Genomic DNA, 17,713 nt, shown 5'->3' on the forward strand with positions numbered 1-17,713 from the left:
CTTACCTATTTTCCCGTCCAGCCTAAGGCGCTGACCCCGCCACTCCCGTGCTTGTAGACCTGGAACGCCCCCTTCGTGCCTGGGCGGGGTCCACCCGCCTCCTTGGGTCCCTCCCACCCGGGCCCGCGCTCCCGCCGGCCGGATTCCTGGATGCTCTGGCCGCAAGCCCAGGCTCCAAGTCTTGGCCACCCCGCACCCCCGCCCCAACCCCGGCCCTTCCTCCTCAGGTGGAAATAATATCTTCCAGATCCAGTGCAGGTGCCCCTGCTTCTCGCATCCTTCCCTCGCCCCTCCCCTAGGCCGCAGGTGACCTTTTCCCCCACCTCCTCTCCAGGACTTCGCTCTTTCTGAGTCCGCGGTTGGGTACCTGGCCTGTGCGCCCACTCATTTGTGTGGGTGGCGTCTGACTCACTCATCTCCTTCAACCACATAACGCGAGGGCCCTGGGAGCGTTCATCCCCTGACCGGAGGGCACCGTGCCAAGCGCTTCACATGCCGCCTTTAGCAGCCCTGGGAGTGTGACTTGGGATTTTTCAGGTGGAGACGCGGCTCACATCCCCCGGGGTGCTCTGTGTTTCTCCACCTGGGGTGGGTGCTCGCTGCACCAGCACCCCTCATATGGGAACCTCCCCCCCCCACCCCCAGCACAGTGTCCCGGAGCGTCCCCCAGCAGCCAGTAGTGGCAGGTTTCCGCGAGGTGAAGGAGAGGTGTGGAGTTCTTAATGTGAATTTCCCTGGGTTTAGGAGGTCTTAGGTGGGAGACAGAGGGCTTCATGGGGGTGGGGGGAAGGGGTTAGAGGCTCCAGAAAGGCGGACTGGTTCTGGGCACAGGCTGAGAAGCAGTCCCTTGAAGGTCTCAGGGAAGACCCTTCAATATGAAATTTTTGTGTGTGTGGGGGGGGGGGGGAGGGATTCCCTTTTTGATGATTGAAACCTGATGCCTTTATTCTTGGTTCTAGTGCATGGGAGCCTTAAGATACTCAGGACAGGATGGGGCAGGGGTGGGCAGTATTCACTCACTCCATTTAAGGAATCTCTGCTGAACCCTGAGGATGATCCAGACTCGGGGCTGTGTTAGGGAGATAAGATACACTTTGTATTCATACTCTGTCATCCTGGAACTATTTATAGCCTCGGGTTTCTTTTTGATTAAAAAATAATTGAGTACCTTAGACAAGACATCTGGAACTTGGAACAAAATTGGCAAATTCATACCCTTCTTGGATGCAACCAGAAAAGTGGCAGAGGAATGAGGATATCTGAGAAGGCAAAACAAGAGCAAGTTAGAACGGAGGTGCCCGTGTGAAGTGTCAGGCCCTTGGGCACTTCAGAGAGAACCTGGGGGACACCCAAGTTGTTGCTCCTCACCCTGAACCTGGAGGGCCCCGGCCATTTTGGGGCTGCCATACGATTTTTCCTCTTTAGTCACTCTGGCTTCTCTGGCCCTTTAAGTTTTTCTTTTTTTAATCTTAAATTTTTTTTTTTTAATTTATTTTTGGCTGCACTGGATCTTAATTGAGTTTGTGTCAGCCTTCTCTAGTTGTGGCGAGTGGGGGCTACTCCTCCTTGTGGTGCGCAGGCTTCTCGTCGCGGTGGTTTCTCTTGTTTTGGAGCACAGATTCTAGGCATATGCGTTTCAGTAGCTGCAGCACGTGAGCTCAGTAGCTGTGACACATAGACTTTAGGTGACCCTGTGGCACGTGGAATCTTCCCAGACCAGGGATGGAACACCTGCATTGGCAGGCAGATTCTTACCACTGCACCACCAGAGAAGTTCATCCCTTTCTTTGAACTAACCAATGTCAGTTGTAGGTTGTCAGAGACAGTGAAGGGTGTGCAAACAAAGCAAGAAAAAAAAATTGTTCAGAAAAGCAAAGATAATGGGTGAAATGTACCCCAGAGCTCCTTCTTGGCAAGGCCTGCACACAAGCCACTGATATTTAACAAGAGCAGTCCTTTCCTGCCTGGCCTGCTTTCTTGGAGCTTCTGTCCCTGTATCCTAAAACGATCCACCCATTTCCTGCCATGGTACATCTCCCTCCAACTATACTCTTCTCTGGAACATTCCTTCGTTCCAGGCAGAAGGTGAGACAGAGATGCTACAGCAATAACAAGAGTTCTCTTCCTAGGGTGGCCCACCCTGCTGGCCCCTGTGGGTTGTTTAATTACACTGTAAGGAGCCAAGGTGTGCAGGGGGCCTGGGCCTCGTAAGCAGCCTGTGTGTGCAGCCCTGGGCCTTCCCTGGCCTCCGAGAAATGGAAACTCGCGTGGAATGCTGGTAGTTCTGCCAAGAACACCTCTTCTCTTTTATAAGGAAAGATTTCATTGTCCATTGTTCATTTATAACAAAGTCATGCACATGGTGTTCATGAGGCATTTATTGTTTTATTTCTCCCACCATTTCTCTGGGAGAGTGGGGAAGTGGGTCTGATCCAGCTCCTTTACCACCTCTGTGTTTGACGAGTGAACAGCTGGCCTTGAACTTGATACCCAAATGCTGACCAGGAGAGATCAGAGGCCCATTTAGAACTGCTTTGGCTCTCAAGAATGTTAAACAAACAGGACCACAGTGTGACGTGAGGGCTTTTGAGATGAATGATGGATGTGGCTTCAGCACAGTCAGGCTGACCTGAGAGAGAGAGCTCCTGGAAGGAAGAGGTCTGTGGGCAGTGACCCTCAGAACTGGGTCTCACCTCCTCCAAGCCTGCAGGTGTGTGTCCAGAACTGGCAGTTAGGGGTGCTCTGAGTACATTTCACTGAACTTTCCTTTCTCTTTTTCAGACTGTTCTGTGTTGGAACTGCTTGTCCAAAGCTCAGTAATACTTAAAGCACATTTAGAACTTCCCAACCAAGTTCCTAGAAAAGGGTTTTTTCAGAAATGAACAGCTTGGAACTCTGAGCTATGGCCAGAGAAGGGGTTTCCAATCCTTAGGAACTGTTGAGACTTGGAGAATCCTTTCAAAAGACTTTCCATTCCTATCTTGTCCTTCTGAAAGTCAGGGCACCTCACAGGTGCTGTCCAGTCGTCTTAGAGTTCTTGTGAAGTAAGTAAGTACCATTTCTCTTCAGAGGTGTTGAGAAGTCCTCCCAGAACAGACATGGGCAGAGCTCCATACCATGTCAAATTATTTCTCTTTGCAACTGGCTCAAGCACGCTGGCTGCATGGAAAAACTACTCTTTCTCTCCCCAGCTGGCTGGACCCTGGGACACTCCAGGACCTGTCTGTGAAACTGAACAGCATGTGAGAGTGCCCAGTTGCATTCTTGGTCTGCCTTTTTCACACCCCTGTTCCCTGTGGGTGTGCTCGGTCGCTCAGTCAGGTTCAACTCTTTGCAAGCTCACGGACTGTAGCCCACCAGGCTCCTCTGTCCAAGGGATCTTCCAGGCAAGAACACTGGAGCGGGTTGCCATTGCCTTCTCCGGTGCTCCCTCCCTACCTCCCACCAAAGGCTTGTACAATCAAGGCAAAAGGGAGCTGGGGGTGAGAGAGCCGTGCATAGGGATGCTTTGCTCACGGGTGCAGGGGTAGGTCTAAGAGGTGTGGGGTGGGATGGGATAGCGGGATGTTACCCTAGTCAGATGTCAGACACTACCCATTTCACATGGAAATCCACATTTCTGCTACTGTTGGAAATACAGACGGGGTCACATACCTGCAGACAGCATTGACCAGGGTAGAGGCTGACTGTTCCTCTCCTGAAGGGAGGTGATCTCCCCTTCATTATAGTTCCCTTCAGCCAGCTCTACTCGTGTACGCTGACCACCTGACTACCACTGTCACATGAGTTTGTACCCTGCCCCCAATTAAAAGATGCTAAATTGTCATTACTCATGCTGATCCTTGAACTGCTAACAGCTCTTAATAAGAACTAAGTCATTGGTGTTTTTATTTAGTCAACAAGCCTTTGGGTCTATTCAATCTCAGATTGCCTGCTTTATATTAGGACGTTAGCTAGAGTCTAGATATATTCCAAGTTATGAGAAAAAAAAAACCCATACAACAAGCACTTTACAGGTGCTTCTGAGTATATACAAAACTGTCTAGCTGCTGACTGAGAATGTGGTTTCTAAGAAGGGCAGCAGACAAAGCAAAGGTGTATGTTATTGAAATGGGGATGTGGAGGGAATATTTCTCATGCAGAGTCATTTATCCATGGGCAGGAGGGTACATGAAAGTTACCAAAAGGAGGAAAGGCTCTTTTCAGAGAGTATTATCTTTCCAGCAAATGACCTTACATTCCAGGGAGCCAATTTCTCACCTATGATGTACCTATAAACTTAGCTCCTGGCCTGTCCTCTCCCAGTCTTCCCTGGTTTTTCCCATTCACCCTGACATTAACCTCACACTTACCCTTCCTTTTATTTCCCCTTTCAGAGGAGAGTGTAACACCTGGGGATCACACCAGGGGATCAGAAATGGGAGAGGAATGAGTAAACTCAGTTATTTCAAGTGGCAACTCCCTACACATGAAATCCCCCAATTTTAAAAGATAGACACATGTTCCACAGGCATTTGTTTGAAAGGGCAGAACTGGTGAGATTGGAGGAGATTGTCTCAAAGTTAAAATACAGGAAGTTGCTACTCTATGAAGAGAAGAATTTATGATTCTAGACTTTTGATGGTTAAAATTTAAAAAGTTCAAATGAAAGCAGGGAGACAAGGTAAGATGAGGAGGAGGATGGAAGTGTTTTGAAAGGCAGTGTCCATGGGCAAAATTTTCTTGTATTGCTAAGTGGTAGTGGAACAGAAGGAAGTTAATTGAGGTCTTATCTCCTCCAGCCAGGCCAATTCTCAGGGCTCACTTTTGTGTTAGAAACCATGGCCCTTTCCGTTTTATTGTTGTTAATTAAAAAAAAAAAATTTGGTGGCACCCCGGGGCATGTGAGATCTCAGTTTCCTAACCAGGGATCCAACATGCACCCCCTTCATTGGAAGGCATAGTCTTAACCACTGGATTGCTGGGCAAGTTCTCCTTTCTGGTTCTTTAAGCACTTGACTTAGCCTCTTAACCGACCAGCTATGCCCCTCAGATGATTGTCCCTAATCCTTAAGAAATCATCTTCCATGAGACCTTGCTTGAAATCTTTGCTCTCAGTGGTTGGGCTGTTACCTTTTGGGGAGACTGAGCACTAATGGCTTGTTCATGAAGCTGGCCTCACTAAACCAGGGAATCTTGTCAAACCTTGGAACAGAAACCTAGAGGGGAAAATGGAAAGAGATCATTTTGCAGAATGTATTTCACTTGGCCATTTCCATCATTCGGATGATGAAAGTAAGCTAATAGCAGCTATACATCAGTCAGCACTTCACATTTTTTATGTTTCATATTTGACCCCATTGACCCTCCCATTAAGTAGCCAAGAGGAAATAATGTTATTTCCATTTACAGAGGAAGAAATAAAAGCTTAGTCAGCGTGATTTGCTGAGTCACCCAGCTAGTAAGTGGATTTAGGTTTTCTGACTTTTGTATCGACTACATCTTGTGTCCTACTATCTCCCTTTGCTTTTTCATTACTCCCATCTGTTTATGCATCCTCTCATATTTCCACAACCTCAGCTGAATGTTAGCAGCCTCCCATTCAAAGTGTCTGGCTGTTTTCAGTCACAGGGCCCTCCACCCTCTCCCTTTCCAGGCGGCAGAGGAAAGAACTGCACTTCTAAACGATACACAATTGGATGTTAATCTAGGTTAATCTACTTCCCAAGTGTGTGGCCTTGGACAAATCACAACCTCTCTGAGCCTCAGTTTTGTCTTCCATGAAAGGAGGAGGACATCGTCACTTTACCCCTCAATGCACAAGACAGAAATCTCCGTGAGGGGAGGAATTCTTGTCTCCTCTGTTCACTGCTGTATCACTAGCACCTGAAACAGTGCATGATACCTGTAGATGTTTGTTGAGTATGTGTCCAGTGGATGCACGGATGCATGGGACGTCCCTAGCTGAGGGCTTGACTTCACAATAGGAGCTCAATCAAGTCGCCCTTATAACCTTCTTCCAGGCTGGCTTCTCTCCCTTGCCCTTACGATGCCACATCCCGGGTCTCGCTGTAGAAGATGAGCTTTCCTAGCTCAGGGCATTCCTCCTGGGAGAGGAACTGGAAGTTCCTCTTAAGTGGCCAGGAGGAGGCAGCAGCGACATCGCGGCCTCACCGGCTGAGGAAGGGCGCTCTAGCCGCGGAGGTTGTGGCGGCCCCGGAAGTGCTCAGCCACCGACGCGACCCCGGCGCCCCGGATGGGGAAGGAGGCGGGCGGCCGCCCTTCCCCGGCCGCGCACCCCTAGGAACTCGCGGGCAGGTGGGTTCCGATTGGGAGTCAGTGTTTCCGGGCTTCCTCCGCCATCTCCCGCAGGCCCGATGCGGGTGAAGGGCGGCGGCGGCGGCGGGCGGGGGAGGCCCAGGAGGGGGAGTGGGGCGCCCCCGGGGACACCCTACCCGGCCCTGTCCCCCACCCTTTGGGTGGGCGTTGCCCTTTTCGGCGCCTCGGACCCTACCGTGGTCTCCTTGGAAGAAATAAGGCCGGGCAATAAGAATGTTCTTCTCAGACTTGCTGGATGACCTTGGTATTTCTGATTCTTAGTTTTCTCTTTGTGGAAAGGGGATCATTATCTTCGATCCTCCCGAGTTTCGCCGTTAATGAGTAGGATGATAGCTCTTTAAAGGATGTTAAGCTCAGTTAAGGGATTAAGAATCTTCAGTCTTTGCTTTTGGTTAAACAAACCATAGAGCTCGTGTCTTTCTGTATTGTGAGGTTTACCTTTCTCTTTAGACCGGTAGCTTTGTTCTTTTGTACTTTTTTAAAGTAACAGATGCCTTTGAGAACCCAATAAAAACTTGGATTCTAGTCCTAGAAATTTGCATAAATCACAGCAACAAATATGCATTAACAGGGAGGGTTTTTGAACGGTCTTGAAGACCGTCGATAGACCTCGGGGGTGTGTGAACTCCTGAGTTAAGAACTGGTTTAGAGGTACAAGGCTTTGGGGCAGAACTTTGGTTTGAATCTGGCTCCAGTATTTACCACTGTTAGCTTGAATTGAAGTAAACTAAGCACTTTGAATCTCAGCTTTTTTACTAGATAGAGTGGGGCTGATACTAACTTGCAAGGTTGTGGAGATTAAATGGAAGAAGCTTCAAAGGTTGGCACATAGTAGGCACTGGATAAGTTACAGCTGAAAAGGAATTACAATGTAAAATCTGAAATGAAGTTTAAATATCTATAGTATAAGATGGCCACCATGTATATTTTGTTCAGGCTTCTAACAAACCAAGTGTTTGATTTTAATTCAGTCCTGCCCTTGACCTTTCATAGATTCATAGTCTCTCTTTTTGTAGGAACTTGGCTGCGTTGTCCTGCCTCAGAGAACAAACTCATCTACTGTAGGCCTAGCCTGGGTTGCTGCCTTTGAAAGCAAGGGAAGGTCAGTACAATATCAACCACAACTCAGCATGGAATTTCCAGAGAAGTCTTACGTCAAAACTTTATAAAGAACAAGAACCACATGGACTTCTGCAAGGGAGATTGAAGTCGCCTGAGTTTGAGCTTAAGGATAATGTGTGCCCAGCCTGTAGCTAACACCAAAGAGGTCAGGTGGCAGAAGGTCTTGTATGAGCGACAGCCCTTTCCTGATAACTACGTGGATCGGAGGTTCCTCGAAGAGCTCCGGAAAAACATCTATGCCCGGAAATACCAATATTGGGCTGTGGTATTTGAGTCCAGTGTGGTGATACAGCAGCTGTGCAGTGTCTGTGTTTTTGTGGTTATCTGGTGGTATATGGATGAGGGTCTTCTCGCCCCTCAGTGGCTTTTTGGGACTGGCCTGGCTTCTTCACTGATTGGCTATGTTTTGTTTGATCTCATTGATGGAGGTGAAGGACGGAAGAAGAGTGGGCGGACCCGGTGGGCTGACTTGAAGAGCGCCCTAGTCTTCATTACTTTCACATATGGCTTTTCGCCAGTGCTGAAGACCCTGACAGAGTCTGTCAGCACTGACACCATCTATGCCATGTCAGTCTTCATGCTGTTAGGTCACCTCATCTTCTTTGACTATGGTGCCAATGCTGCCATTGTATCCAGCACACTGTCCTTGAACATGGCCATCTTTGCTTCTGTCTGCCTTGCCTCCCGCCTGCCCCGATCCCTCCATGCCTTCATCATGGTGACATTTGCCATCCAGATTTTTGCCCTGTGGCCCATGTTACAGAAGAAACTGAAGGCATGTACGCCCCGCAGCTATGTGGGGGTCACACTGCTCTTTGCATTCTCAGCCTTAGGAGGTCTGCTGTCCATCAGTGCTGTGGGAGCCATACTCTTTGCCCTTCTGCTGGTTTCCATCTCATGTCTCTGCCCTTTCTACCTCATTCGCCTGCAGCTTTTTAAAGAAAACATTCATGGGCCTTGGGATGAGGCTGAAATCAAAGAAGATTTGTCCAGGTTCCTCAGCTGAGTTGGGGACCTCCATTCCGTTGCTAAGACAAACTGATAGACCAGCCTTCCAACTAGTAGAAGATTTGAAGGCAGAGTTCCATTCTGGAAGTGGCACGCTGATGTGGGTGGGAGATCAGAGATCAAACGAAAATGTTAACAAAAGGCTTGGGCGGTGAAGGTGATTATCCTTTCTGTTATCTTATGGATGAAAAAGCTTCTTGGGCCCTCGAATTATTGCCTCTCATTCGTCTCTGTAACAAATGAAGTGGTGTGGTTTCTATTTATTAAAAAAATAACAACACATCAAGCTGTCTCATGATTTTTCTGTAAGCAGAAGGCAGACAGTAAGGACATGGAGAGTAAGAATTTGTGTATGTGTGTGCATGTAAAGTCACTTCTCTTCCTTTCTCGGTATACCAAATGCAGGCTCTGTTATTTATCTGCAGCTCAAATGCTAGAACCCTGGATAATGTGTCCAGTTTTGTTGCCAAAGATCATAGAGTTGGTCACGTAACCTTGACTAAGTATTTCCACTTAGTTCTTAATGAAGCCTGTATGCCACTAACTACAAGGGGAGTATGATGTATCATATACACAAGCAAAATGTTGGGGGAATTCAAAGAGGCTGGAGGGCAAAGAGAGCTGGAGTAATGAAATATTTTTTAGAGGAGACAGCACTTGAGCTTTAGTCTTGGAGGGTAGGTTGGGATTTCAGCAAGCAAAAGATGGTTTGGGAGACAAAGTCGCAAAGGCCTTTAGCCCAGATGAGCAATACCTGGGCTGAGCAAGTGGAGCTGGCATGCTTTGTGTGGCTAATGGCAGCTGGAAAACGGGAGAGCATGTCCTGTCCAAACAAGGTAACCACTACACTACTCTGCATGCCTTGACTGACCAGAATTGGTTCATGATTGTTATATAGTCCACATCAGAAACAAGATAGGGGTTAGTGGTGGAATGTAATAAGAGTTGTATAAATTGTTTTTAAATTTACTTTTGATAATTGCTTTACAATATTGTATTGGTTTCTGTCAAACATCTAGTAAAATTGTTTTTGTTTTTAAATGTCTTATTTTCCTTATCTGAATGGGTTTCTGATGATCAACTTTAGGGAACTCACATAGCAACTGCATCCATGTTGGGGAGCAGAAAGTTCCACAGATTTGAATCACTCTGAAGAACACTTCTCAGTGGGATGAATTAATGTGCCTGTGTCATCATGTTCAGCTCTGTCATACTATCTGATATTTGGAATTAGCCAAGGCCTGATCCTATTCAGTCTCATGGTTGTAGTTCAGAGGGGAGGTGGCAGGGGATGGGGTGTCGTGGGTTGGCTATTAGGGTGCAGGGTGGGGCAGCAGATTCAATTCAGATTAGGTATCTGTGGGTAGAAGGATGGATGTATGTCCAGGCGCACAGGGCCTGATACCTCTTGGCAGTGGACGGGAGCGCAGAATGGATGGGCTGCAGCTGGAGAGGCTGAGGTCTGAGAGTGGTGAGTATGTTGAATTATTGGATCCTGGAGTCAATGGCAAGTGAAGGAGCTTTTGGAAAGGAATATAGGATTCCCACCTGAGGTGGGAGGGAGACTCAAAAGGGAGAGGACATATGTATATCTACGGCTGATTAATGCTGATGTATGGTAGAAACCAACACAATATTGTAAAGCAGTTCTCCAATGAAAATAAGTTTTTGTTTAAAAAAAAAAGGGGGGGATCTATGATTCACACCTAACACTTCCGTGGTGTGTGAAATTCTAATAGCAGTGTTCATGCTCAACTACAGAGGCTGAGCATGGGGAGCTTTTGTGGCAATAGTGAAAAATGAGAGTCTGGACTGCCCTTAGTCCAGTGGCAAAGGAGGTGAGGGTTCTGATTGAAGAGATTTTTAGATCTTGGTTTATTCATGCTGGAAAGTAGAAGGGGAAGAGGATGACTGGGAGGGCTTCTGCTTTGAGTGGATTTTTGTGTTTCTAATAACTATACCATGAGAAAACAGAAGTGAGAACAGGTTTGGAAATAGATAAGAAAAGAACAGGACATTTTAAGGTCGAGGTGCCTGAGGTGGTAGACCCAAGCAAGCTCCTTGTTACATATGTAGTATCTGGAGGACACTGGCTCAGAATTCTGGGCATTATCGAGGTTGTTGAGATATAAACAGAATCCAGCACTTCTGTGTTTGGAATTCTTTGTACAGAATTGGTTGCCTCCCAACCAGTCTATAGTGGAATTAGAGAAGGATCACAGAAGGATAACTGGTATAACCAAAATGGTAGGAATCTGAGGGAAAGGAGGCTGGCCTATGAAACCACATTAGAGAATAGAACCACCTGCAAGGAAGGCTCAAAAGAGATCCAGTCATTGCCTATAAAACTGTTAGTGACGAAAGTGAATGTTATTTGCTCACCAAATCATGCCTTATATAGGAGGGGTTTAGTTGTTTTTTAGTCTCTTAAGTCGTGTCCAACTCTTTTGTGACCCTATGGGGTGTAGTCCACCAGGCTCCTCTCTGTCTGTGGGATTTTCCAGGTGAGAATACTGGAGTGGGTTGCCACTTTCTTCTCCAGGGGATCTTCCTTACCCTGTGTCCCCTGCCACGTGTCCTGTACTGTTAGGTGGCCACTGGGGGAGCCCTTCTAGGAGAGACACGTTTGAACTTTGAACAGAAAACTTAAGACAAAAAGTTTTATAAACGTTCTACATGTAAGTCCAAAAAAGTTTCACAAGTCAGGGATATAGATGGGATCCAAAAATTGGGAGTGGGGGTGGGGGATGCAAATAAAAAAGCCATAAATGTCTTGTAAGGACATGTTCAGAAATCCCAAGCCCTTCGGCATTACCACCTGCAGGGTGATGAGCTCACATGTGGCAGCTTCTTCGGGCTGCTGCTGGCACAGGGGTGCAGGCCTGCTTAATGACCGATAGGCCCTAATGTGACAATTCCTGAGAAAGTTACTCATCACTTAAGTATGTAGTCTAATCAGCCTTCTAAATTTATACCACACTGAAAGGGTCCAAGTAGGATATTAATGATCTAAATTTCCAGGGAATATTAATTATCATGTGTGTATGTGGGTGGGTGGTGGGGGGAGGAAGGGAAGAGTAACATTGGAATAAAAATCCTTGTAATTATCCTCCAATTAAAAAAATCCCAACCTGTCAAATACTTATTTATATAAGAAGCTGTACTCCTTTCTCTCGGCTCTGTTTCCTGTTACCCTAAGTTATAAGTAAGGTGGGAAGGTGGCAAGCTAGTGCAAGGGTAGAGGGATGGGGAGGCAGTTTTGCCCATCCTTCCAAAATGGTACCAGGGATTACAGTCGAGGTGGAAGGACCAAGGAGAGGTAGAGCCACAGAGGGCAGCAGGTATGCTGGACTTTGTGATGTGATGCATGACTGGTGTAGCTAGGATGCCGTGCATGGATCTGAGTGTCCCTACACCACAGTGGTTCTGGGTGGCAATCAAACTGGTACCAGTTATGCCTGTATGCTGTGCCAGTACCATAAACTTTTGAGTATGCTTTTGGGCAGCTGGCTTAAATTATGGATTTAAGAATTCATACAGCATGTTCATGGATTTAAGAATTCATACAGCATGTTCAAGGAAGTATATGGAGCCCATCACTTACATCTTTAAACCAAAGGCTCAAGGTCAAAAAACAAAAACAAAACAAAAACAAAAGCAAGCCAGCAGAGGGCACCAGTCACGCAATTTTACAATATTTCACTCTGAATGCAGGAAAACAGGCCTGGGACATGGTGCCATCTTGTGGAAGTTATTGATATTCCTTTTTATAATGAAATTCAATGTAAGTCTTGAAATGCATCCAGGGCTAACTGGTAGGCTGTTGCTTTTAATGCTTTTATCAAGTCCCTCTTAATCCCTTATTCTTTTCCCCCAACATCTATTTATTAAAACATAGGCCCACCTCTACTCACTTTCTACCATTCACATTTTATGATGTTTAACCCTAGAAATGTATTCATTCAACAAATACTGAACACTAACTATATGACAGATACCGCTTGTTCTGTCTGCTTGAGATACACCTACATAGGAGTAAAACAGACAAAGTTCCTTGAACTAATGAAGCATACATCCTAGCAAGAGGAGACAGATGATAAACATAAGCAGAAGGTAATAAATGTTATTGAACGAAAAAGGAAAAAGCAGCAATGGAATTCAATAAGGGGGTCAGGGTAGGTCTCACAGAAAAGGTAACATTTAACCAAAGGTTTGGAAGGAAGTGAGGGAATTATCCAGGATCTCAGGGGAAGAGCATTCCAGGCAGAGGGAGGAGCTGCTGCAGAGGCAGAAGGCATGACATGTTTGGGGAATAGCCAGAGTGGCTGAAATGAAGTGGACAAGGAGAGCAGAAGAGGAGGCCAGAAAGGGAATGCGGGAGGCTAGGCTCATTCTGGATGCTGTGGGGCAAGAGTAGAAGCAGAAAGCGTTAGAGGAGGCTCTGATATTAATCCAAGCAGGGGATATGATGGTGCCACAGACCACAGTGATAGCAGAGAAGTGGTGGAAAAGTCACCTTCTGGATATAGTTTGCAAGTAGAGTCAAGAGCTTCCTAATATACTAGATGGAGGGCATGAACACAAGAGAAGAATCATAAATGACTCGAGGTTTTTGGCCTGAGCAAATTGAAAGATGGAGATGGCATCCATTGAGGTGGGGACCCAGGAGATCTGGGTAAAGATTCTGGGGAAGAGCATCATGAGTTCAGTTTGGGGCATGTAGACATGTATGAAAAGTAGACACCCAAGATGAAATGCTGAGTAAGGAGCTGGGGATATGAGTTTGAATTTCAGGAGCAATGTATGGGATGGAGATATAAATTTAAGATTTGCTGGTATATACATGGCACTTAATGCTACGTGACTGGATGACATCACTAGGAAGGAATTTCATATAGAAGAGGACTAAGAAATCCAAAGTAAAATGTTGGAGAGAAGAATAAACAAAAAGACCTGGAAAGCACAACCACTGAGGCAGGAGGAAGATCAAGAGTTTAGAATCCTGGAAACCAACTGCAAATGATTCAGGAAGAGGGGATGGTCAACTGTGATTAGATCAAAATCTGAAAAATCAAGAAAGCAAAGACTGATCATTGGATTTAGCAAGGAAGAGGTGATTGGTGTCCCTTAAAATTATATATATATATATATATATATTTGTGGAGTGGTGAGAATAGAAATCTATTTGAAGTGAGTTTAAGAGAACAAGAGAAGAGAAATTAGATCAACAAGTACAGGCAACTCTCTGGAAGTTTTGCATCAAAAGGGAACCAGGAAATAGGACAGAAACCAAAACGGGAGGTGAGGGCAAGGAAATTTTTTTTTTAAGATGGGAGAATGTTTGTATATTGAAGGAAATAAAACAGTAGAAAGTAATAGTTGATGTGAGAAAGGGGAGACTTAACTGTTGAGGTCATGTTCTTGAGCAAGTGAGAGGTGATAGGGAGGGACTGGCTTTAGGAAGAGAAGAGTTGGTCTCTGGGAACAAGTGGGAAGGCACAATGTGTAGATACAGATGCAGGTAAGTGGGTAGATGGCTAGTGGATAGATGAGGTTATGGGAATCTGTGGACGTTCTTTTCTGATTGCTTCAATTTTCTCAGGGAAGTAAGAGGCAAAGAATCAGCTGAGATGTGAGAGTGAGGGGAACTGATGGAATGAGGGGATATGAAACAGTTTGGGACACTGGGGGAGTGGATGAACTAGGGATGCTTAGTATAAATGCCCAGCAGTAGTAAGGAAGGGCTCACTTGAGACTGGTAGTCATGAATTTAAAGTGAAGTTGCTTGTGTGTGTGTGCATCTTTGTGTTTTGCTGACCTTGTACAGCTACATGAGTGCAAACTAGAGCAGATGGGGAGCTGAATTTACCCAGGATGGTGATTAATCAGATTGAGAGAAGGGCAAGCGAGAACAGTAATTATACATGGGCATGATTATAATGATTGGCCATGGAATTTAAATTGAGTAAGAAGAAGAATGAACCTCAAGAAGGGTGAAAAACAGGGAGATGAAGGACAGGGCAAAGTTCAAGGGGTTTGAAAGCCAGGAAGTAAAGGCCAGAGAAAAGATAAAAGACAAGGTTGTGACTTTGGAAGTGAATAGCTGAGGTGGGGGGAGGGCAACGACATTGCAGGAGTGAAGTCCAAGGAAATGAGGAGTGAGATGGGAGTGGGGTGTTGGAAGGAGTACCTACAGGTAGGTGGAAATCCCCAAGAATTGAGACAGAAGAATGACAGTGAAACAGGAGCTAAAATCATCAGGAGATAAGGGAGAAAGAACTGAAGGTTTGTAGATAAATGAACATATGGACAAGAGCCTTGTGGGGCGCTAATGACTAATTTCCTGAGAACCATGCAAACTTCCAATAGGCGGGCCATGCCATTTCTAGAGAAAATTTGATTTTGGGGAAAGTGATCAGGGCTGAAGTGAGAGCCAGGGTTTGACCAAGGTCCTGGGAACCATCAGGACTGAGGAGGGCGGCTCCTCACACCACTGACAGGGCTCTGGCCAGCTTAGCTGCAGCCAGAGGTGGAGGAGAAATGCCTGAGGTTCTGTAGGAATGAGCTAGCTTACCAGCCCACTGCTTTTGGCTTAGGCTTTTACAGCTCACAGGTGCAATTAACTTTGGCTCATTTACTTGGAGAACAACAGCAATGACCAGCCAAATCAAAAAGCCCTTTTCTTCCCAGTTCTGTTACTGTGATTAACAGGAAGACTCCCCAGAGATAAGGGAGGCTCTGCTTCCCCACAGGCCAACATCTGCTGGGCACCGGGGGCCCAGCAACACCACAGTACAGGTGCCATCTCGCTGTAGGATGACAGAGGGGAAAGTGTCCGAGGAAGAGCCTATAAAGGCATGAAGAGGCTAGAAAGCCTTTTCTGTCATCAACCAGCAGTGGCTGGCACCTGGGTTTCAGGATCAGCCTGAGCGAGGTCTTGTGCCCTAACAGACTAGCTCTCCAGTCCCTTGACTATACTTTTACCGGGGTGGTGGAGCACATTTACCAGAGCTGAGGTCGAGGGGTACTGTCCCCTCAGGCCCCTGAAAAGCTAGCTTTCCCCAGCTAAGGGGGGCTGCTTCTGCTTTTCCCCAGCTCACTTACAGGATGGCCCCAGGGCCTTTTGCAGAACCCAAGAACACTTGGACTCTGGTCAGGGAGAACACTGCGGGTCTCCTGCTCTTTCTAAATTGCAAAATAAACAGATCTTTAGGCCCCACGCAGCTTTTGTGTTTGAGGTTGAATCTGTTTCTGTCTTTAAAAGAGAAAAAAGCAGCAGGAGGAAGGAACAGTCTCCTTGGCACTAACTTCTCTTTGCTGCCTCTAAAATACAGTCACAGAAAGGAGGATGAAAAGTAAGCCCTTAAGAATCTGAAAGACTTGTTTTTCCATTGTGTTATATGGAGCTTCAAAAATAGCCTTTGTTAGCAGCTGTTTTGAGAGGGAGGACCCACTTCAGTGTTACTATCTTGAGGATCCATAAGTCTCTTTGGACTCTGGGGCTTGTTAAGACTGTCTTTACTCTGTGCCCGCTCAAGAAGATCACTGAAGATGTGAATTGCGGTGAGAGTCACGACCTGATAAGAAGTACTGTAAAATGTGATTTGATTAAAAACACCATGAGAGTAGCAGTTTATAGCCTTGACTCATCCAACAGCCTACCACCTAATCTGATCTTAAATGTTGACAGTACTGCAATCTGATAGTAATTTATAGTAATTAAAAAAACAAAAAACAAAATGCAGATATATATTCAAATGAACTCACTTACAAAACAGAAAAGACTTAGAGAATGAACGCATTGGGGGGAAGGATGGGAGGAAGGGATAATTAAGGAGTTTGGGTTGGACATGTACACACTGCTATATTCAAAATGGAGAGCCAACAAATATCTACAGTATAGCACAAGGAACTCTGCTCAATGTTATGCGGCAGCCTGGATGGGACGGAAGTTTGGGGGGAGAATGGATACACGTATATGTATGACTGAGTCCCTGTGCTGGTCACCTGAAACTATCACAACATTGTTAATTGGTTTTATCCCAATACAAAATAAAAAGTTTTTTTAAAAAAAAAAAAACAGGTGTATATTATGGTAATGAAGGCAGCTAGTGTGTCCCTTTAAATGAGGAACATACAGGGGTGTGGTAGCATTTGAGCTCCATCTGATTTATTCAGATATAGATTCTGTAGGATTATAAAGGGCTATAGAGGTTTTCTTCTTTTTTAGCAATCTTTTCTCTCTGTGGATGAGGTTCATGTCTTTGAAATGGATTCACAGTTGCAAAGATTTATTTCAGAAACTTATGGAACTGGACTAAAGATTCTAATATCAATTTTCTGAGTTAAAAAAAATCATACTTAGTGCTGAGTTATAAAACAGATGTTGACAAGTACAGTATTTTTCAAACTCAGGGATGAAGGGGACTGAAGGGTCCAAGCTCCAAACCCACTGAAGGTGTCCATGTTTGTATGTGAACAGCTGAGGTTATCTCCTTATCTCCTCTTGGCTCTCAGCTTCGAGGACGTTTGCTGAAAAATGCTTCAGTGTACATGTGGCTGCCAAGGCTTACAGACATTACCAGTGGAAATCTCTAAGGAGAGTATGGCAAGTTTTGGGGGTTTTTTTTGTTTTTTTTTTTTACTTTTTCCTACCTTTAGTTCTCTCTTCTCCATCTCTTGCGTGGTCTGGGAGTTTCTAGCTAGAGGCTGGAGGACTCTCACTCCTCTCACTGCATCCAGTGGAAGACCAATGCAGGACACCTTCTGAATCTAAAGCCTTCTTGTTAGAAGCCAAAGCAAAGTTAACAACAGACTGCTTCAGTTTCAAGTCCACTATGTCTTTCTCAACCCACACTTAGGTGATTTAGAGTCATCTATTATACTATTCCATGAGAAATGAAAAGTTTGGTTTCTGATTGGCTGAAATGAGTTCTATTATTTCTTTGTCAGAGGTCAAAATCACCACATTCTAGAATGCTAGCAGGCTTTGGGTCAAGTGGATAATCTGGTTCTAGGATTCAAATAGTTGCTTTAGCATGGAAGTCAGTAACAGTTCTCCCTGGAAAAAGGTCCAAAAATTTCTCCTGTCATAGTTTATATTGGAATTTCTTATTTACCTATTTTGTCAGCTACTTTTATCCTATTAACTTCTCTGGTATTCCCAGTAATTAGAACATTCTTATGAATTCAAGAAATGTTTGATACATAAATAAAGGGATGGGAATACTTAGGAATATTTATTAAAGATATAATAGTTTATTTC

General features: G+C 45.5%; 2 protein-coding genes across 5 annotated transcripts in view; one reads left to right on the forward strand and one right to left on the reverse strand.

Moving 5' to 3' along the window:
• Positions 1-6,113, reverse strand: part of C13H1orf105 (chromosome 13 C1orf105 homolog) — a 69,437-nt gene extending 63,324 nt beyond the window's left edge. For 2 of the 3 annotated variants that reach the window (XR_006272499.1, XR_006272502.1), the window contains exon 1: positions 6-30. Coding sequence is in view for 1 of the 3 variants with exons in the window: in XM_043484568.1 (XP_043340503.1) it covers positions 1,169-1,259; positions 5,113-5,147 (126 nt within the window). In the remaining 2 variants the exon portion in view is untranslated. Of the gene's footprint in view, positions 1-5; positions 31-1,168; positions 1,260-5,112; positions 5,199-5,884 lie in introns of those variants that run through there. The other variant, XM_043484568.1, reaches the window with a different exon arrangement.
• A 53-nt stretch (positions 6,114-6,166) lies between these two features.
• Positions 6,167-8,730, forward strand: PIGC (phosphatidylinositol glycan anchor biosynthesis class C). 2 transcript variants are annotated; one of them, XM_043484566.1, is made up of 2 exons: positions 6,167-6,297; positions 7,335-8,730. In XM_043484566.1, the coding sequence occupies exon 2, from the start codon at positions 7,553-7,555 to the stop codon at positions 8,444-8,446; it is 894 nt and encodes a 297-aa protein (XP_043340501.1). In that variant the 5' UTR covers positions 6,167-6,297; positions 7,335-7,552; the 3' UTR covers positions 8,447-8,730. The 2 variants fall into 2 exon arrangements, with proteins under 2 accessions (XP_043340501.1, XP_043340502.1); XM_043484567.1 differs by lacking the exon at positions 6,167-6,297 and adding an exon at positions 6,310-6,562.
• Positions 8,731-17,713: the final 8,983 nt, after the last annotated feature.

Source organism: Cervus canadensis, chromosome 13, assembly GCF_019320065.1.
Source record: "Cervus canadensis isolate Bull #8, Minnesota chromosome 13, ASM1932006v1, whole genome shotgun sequence".
NCBI classification, from domain to species: Eukaryota; Metazoa; Chordata; class Mammalia; order Artiodactyla; family Cervidae; genus Cervus; species Cervus canadensis.

Bases quoted from the DNA above. Each gene is read 5' to 3' on its own strand.
- PIGC (XM_043484566.1), top strand. From the start codon at position 7,553: ATGTGTGCCCAGCCTGTAGCTAACACCAAAGAGGTCAGGTGGCAGAAG.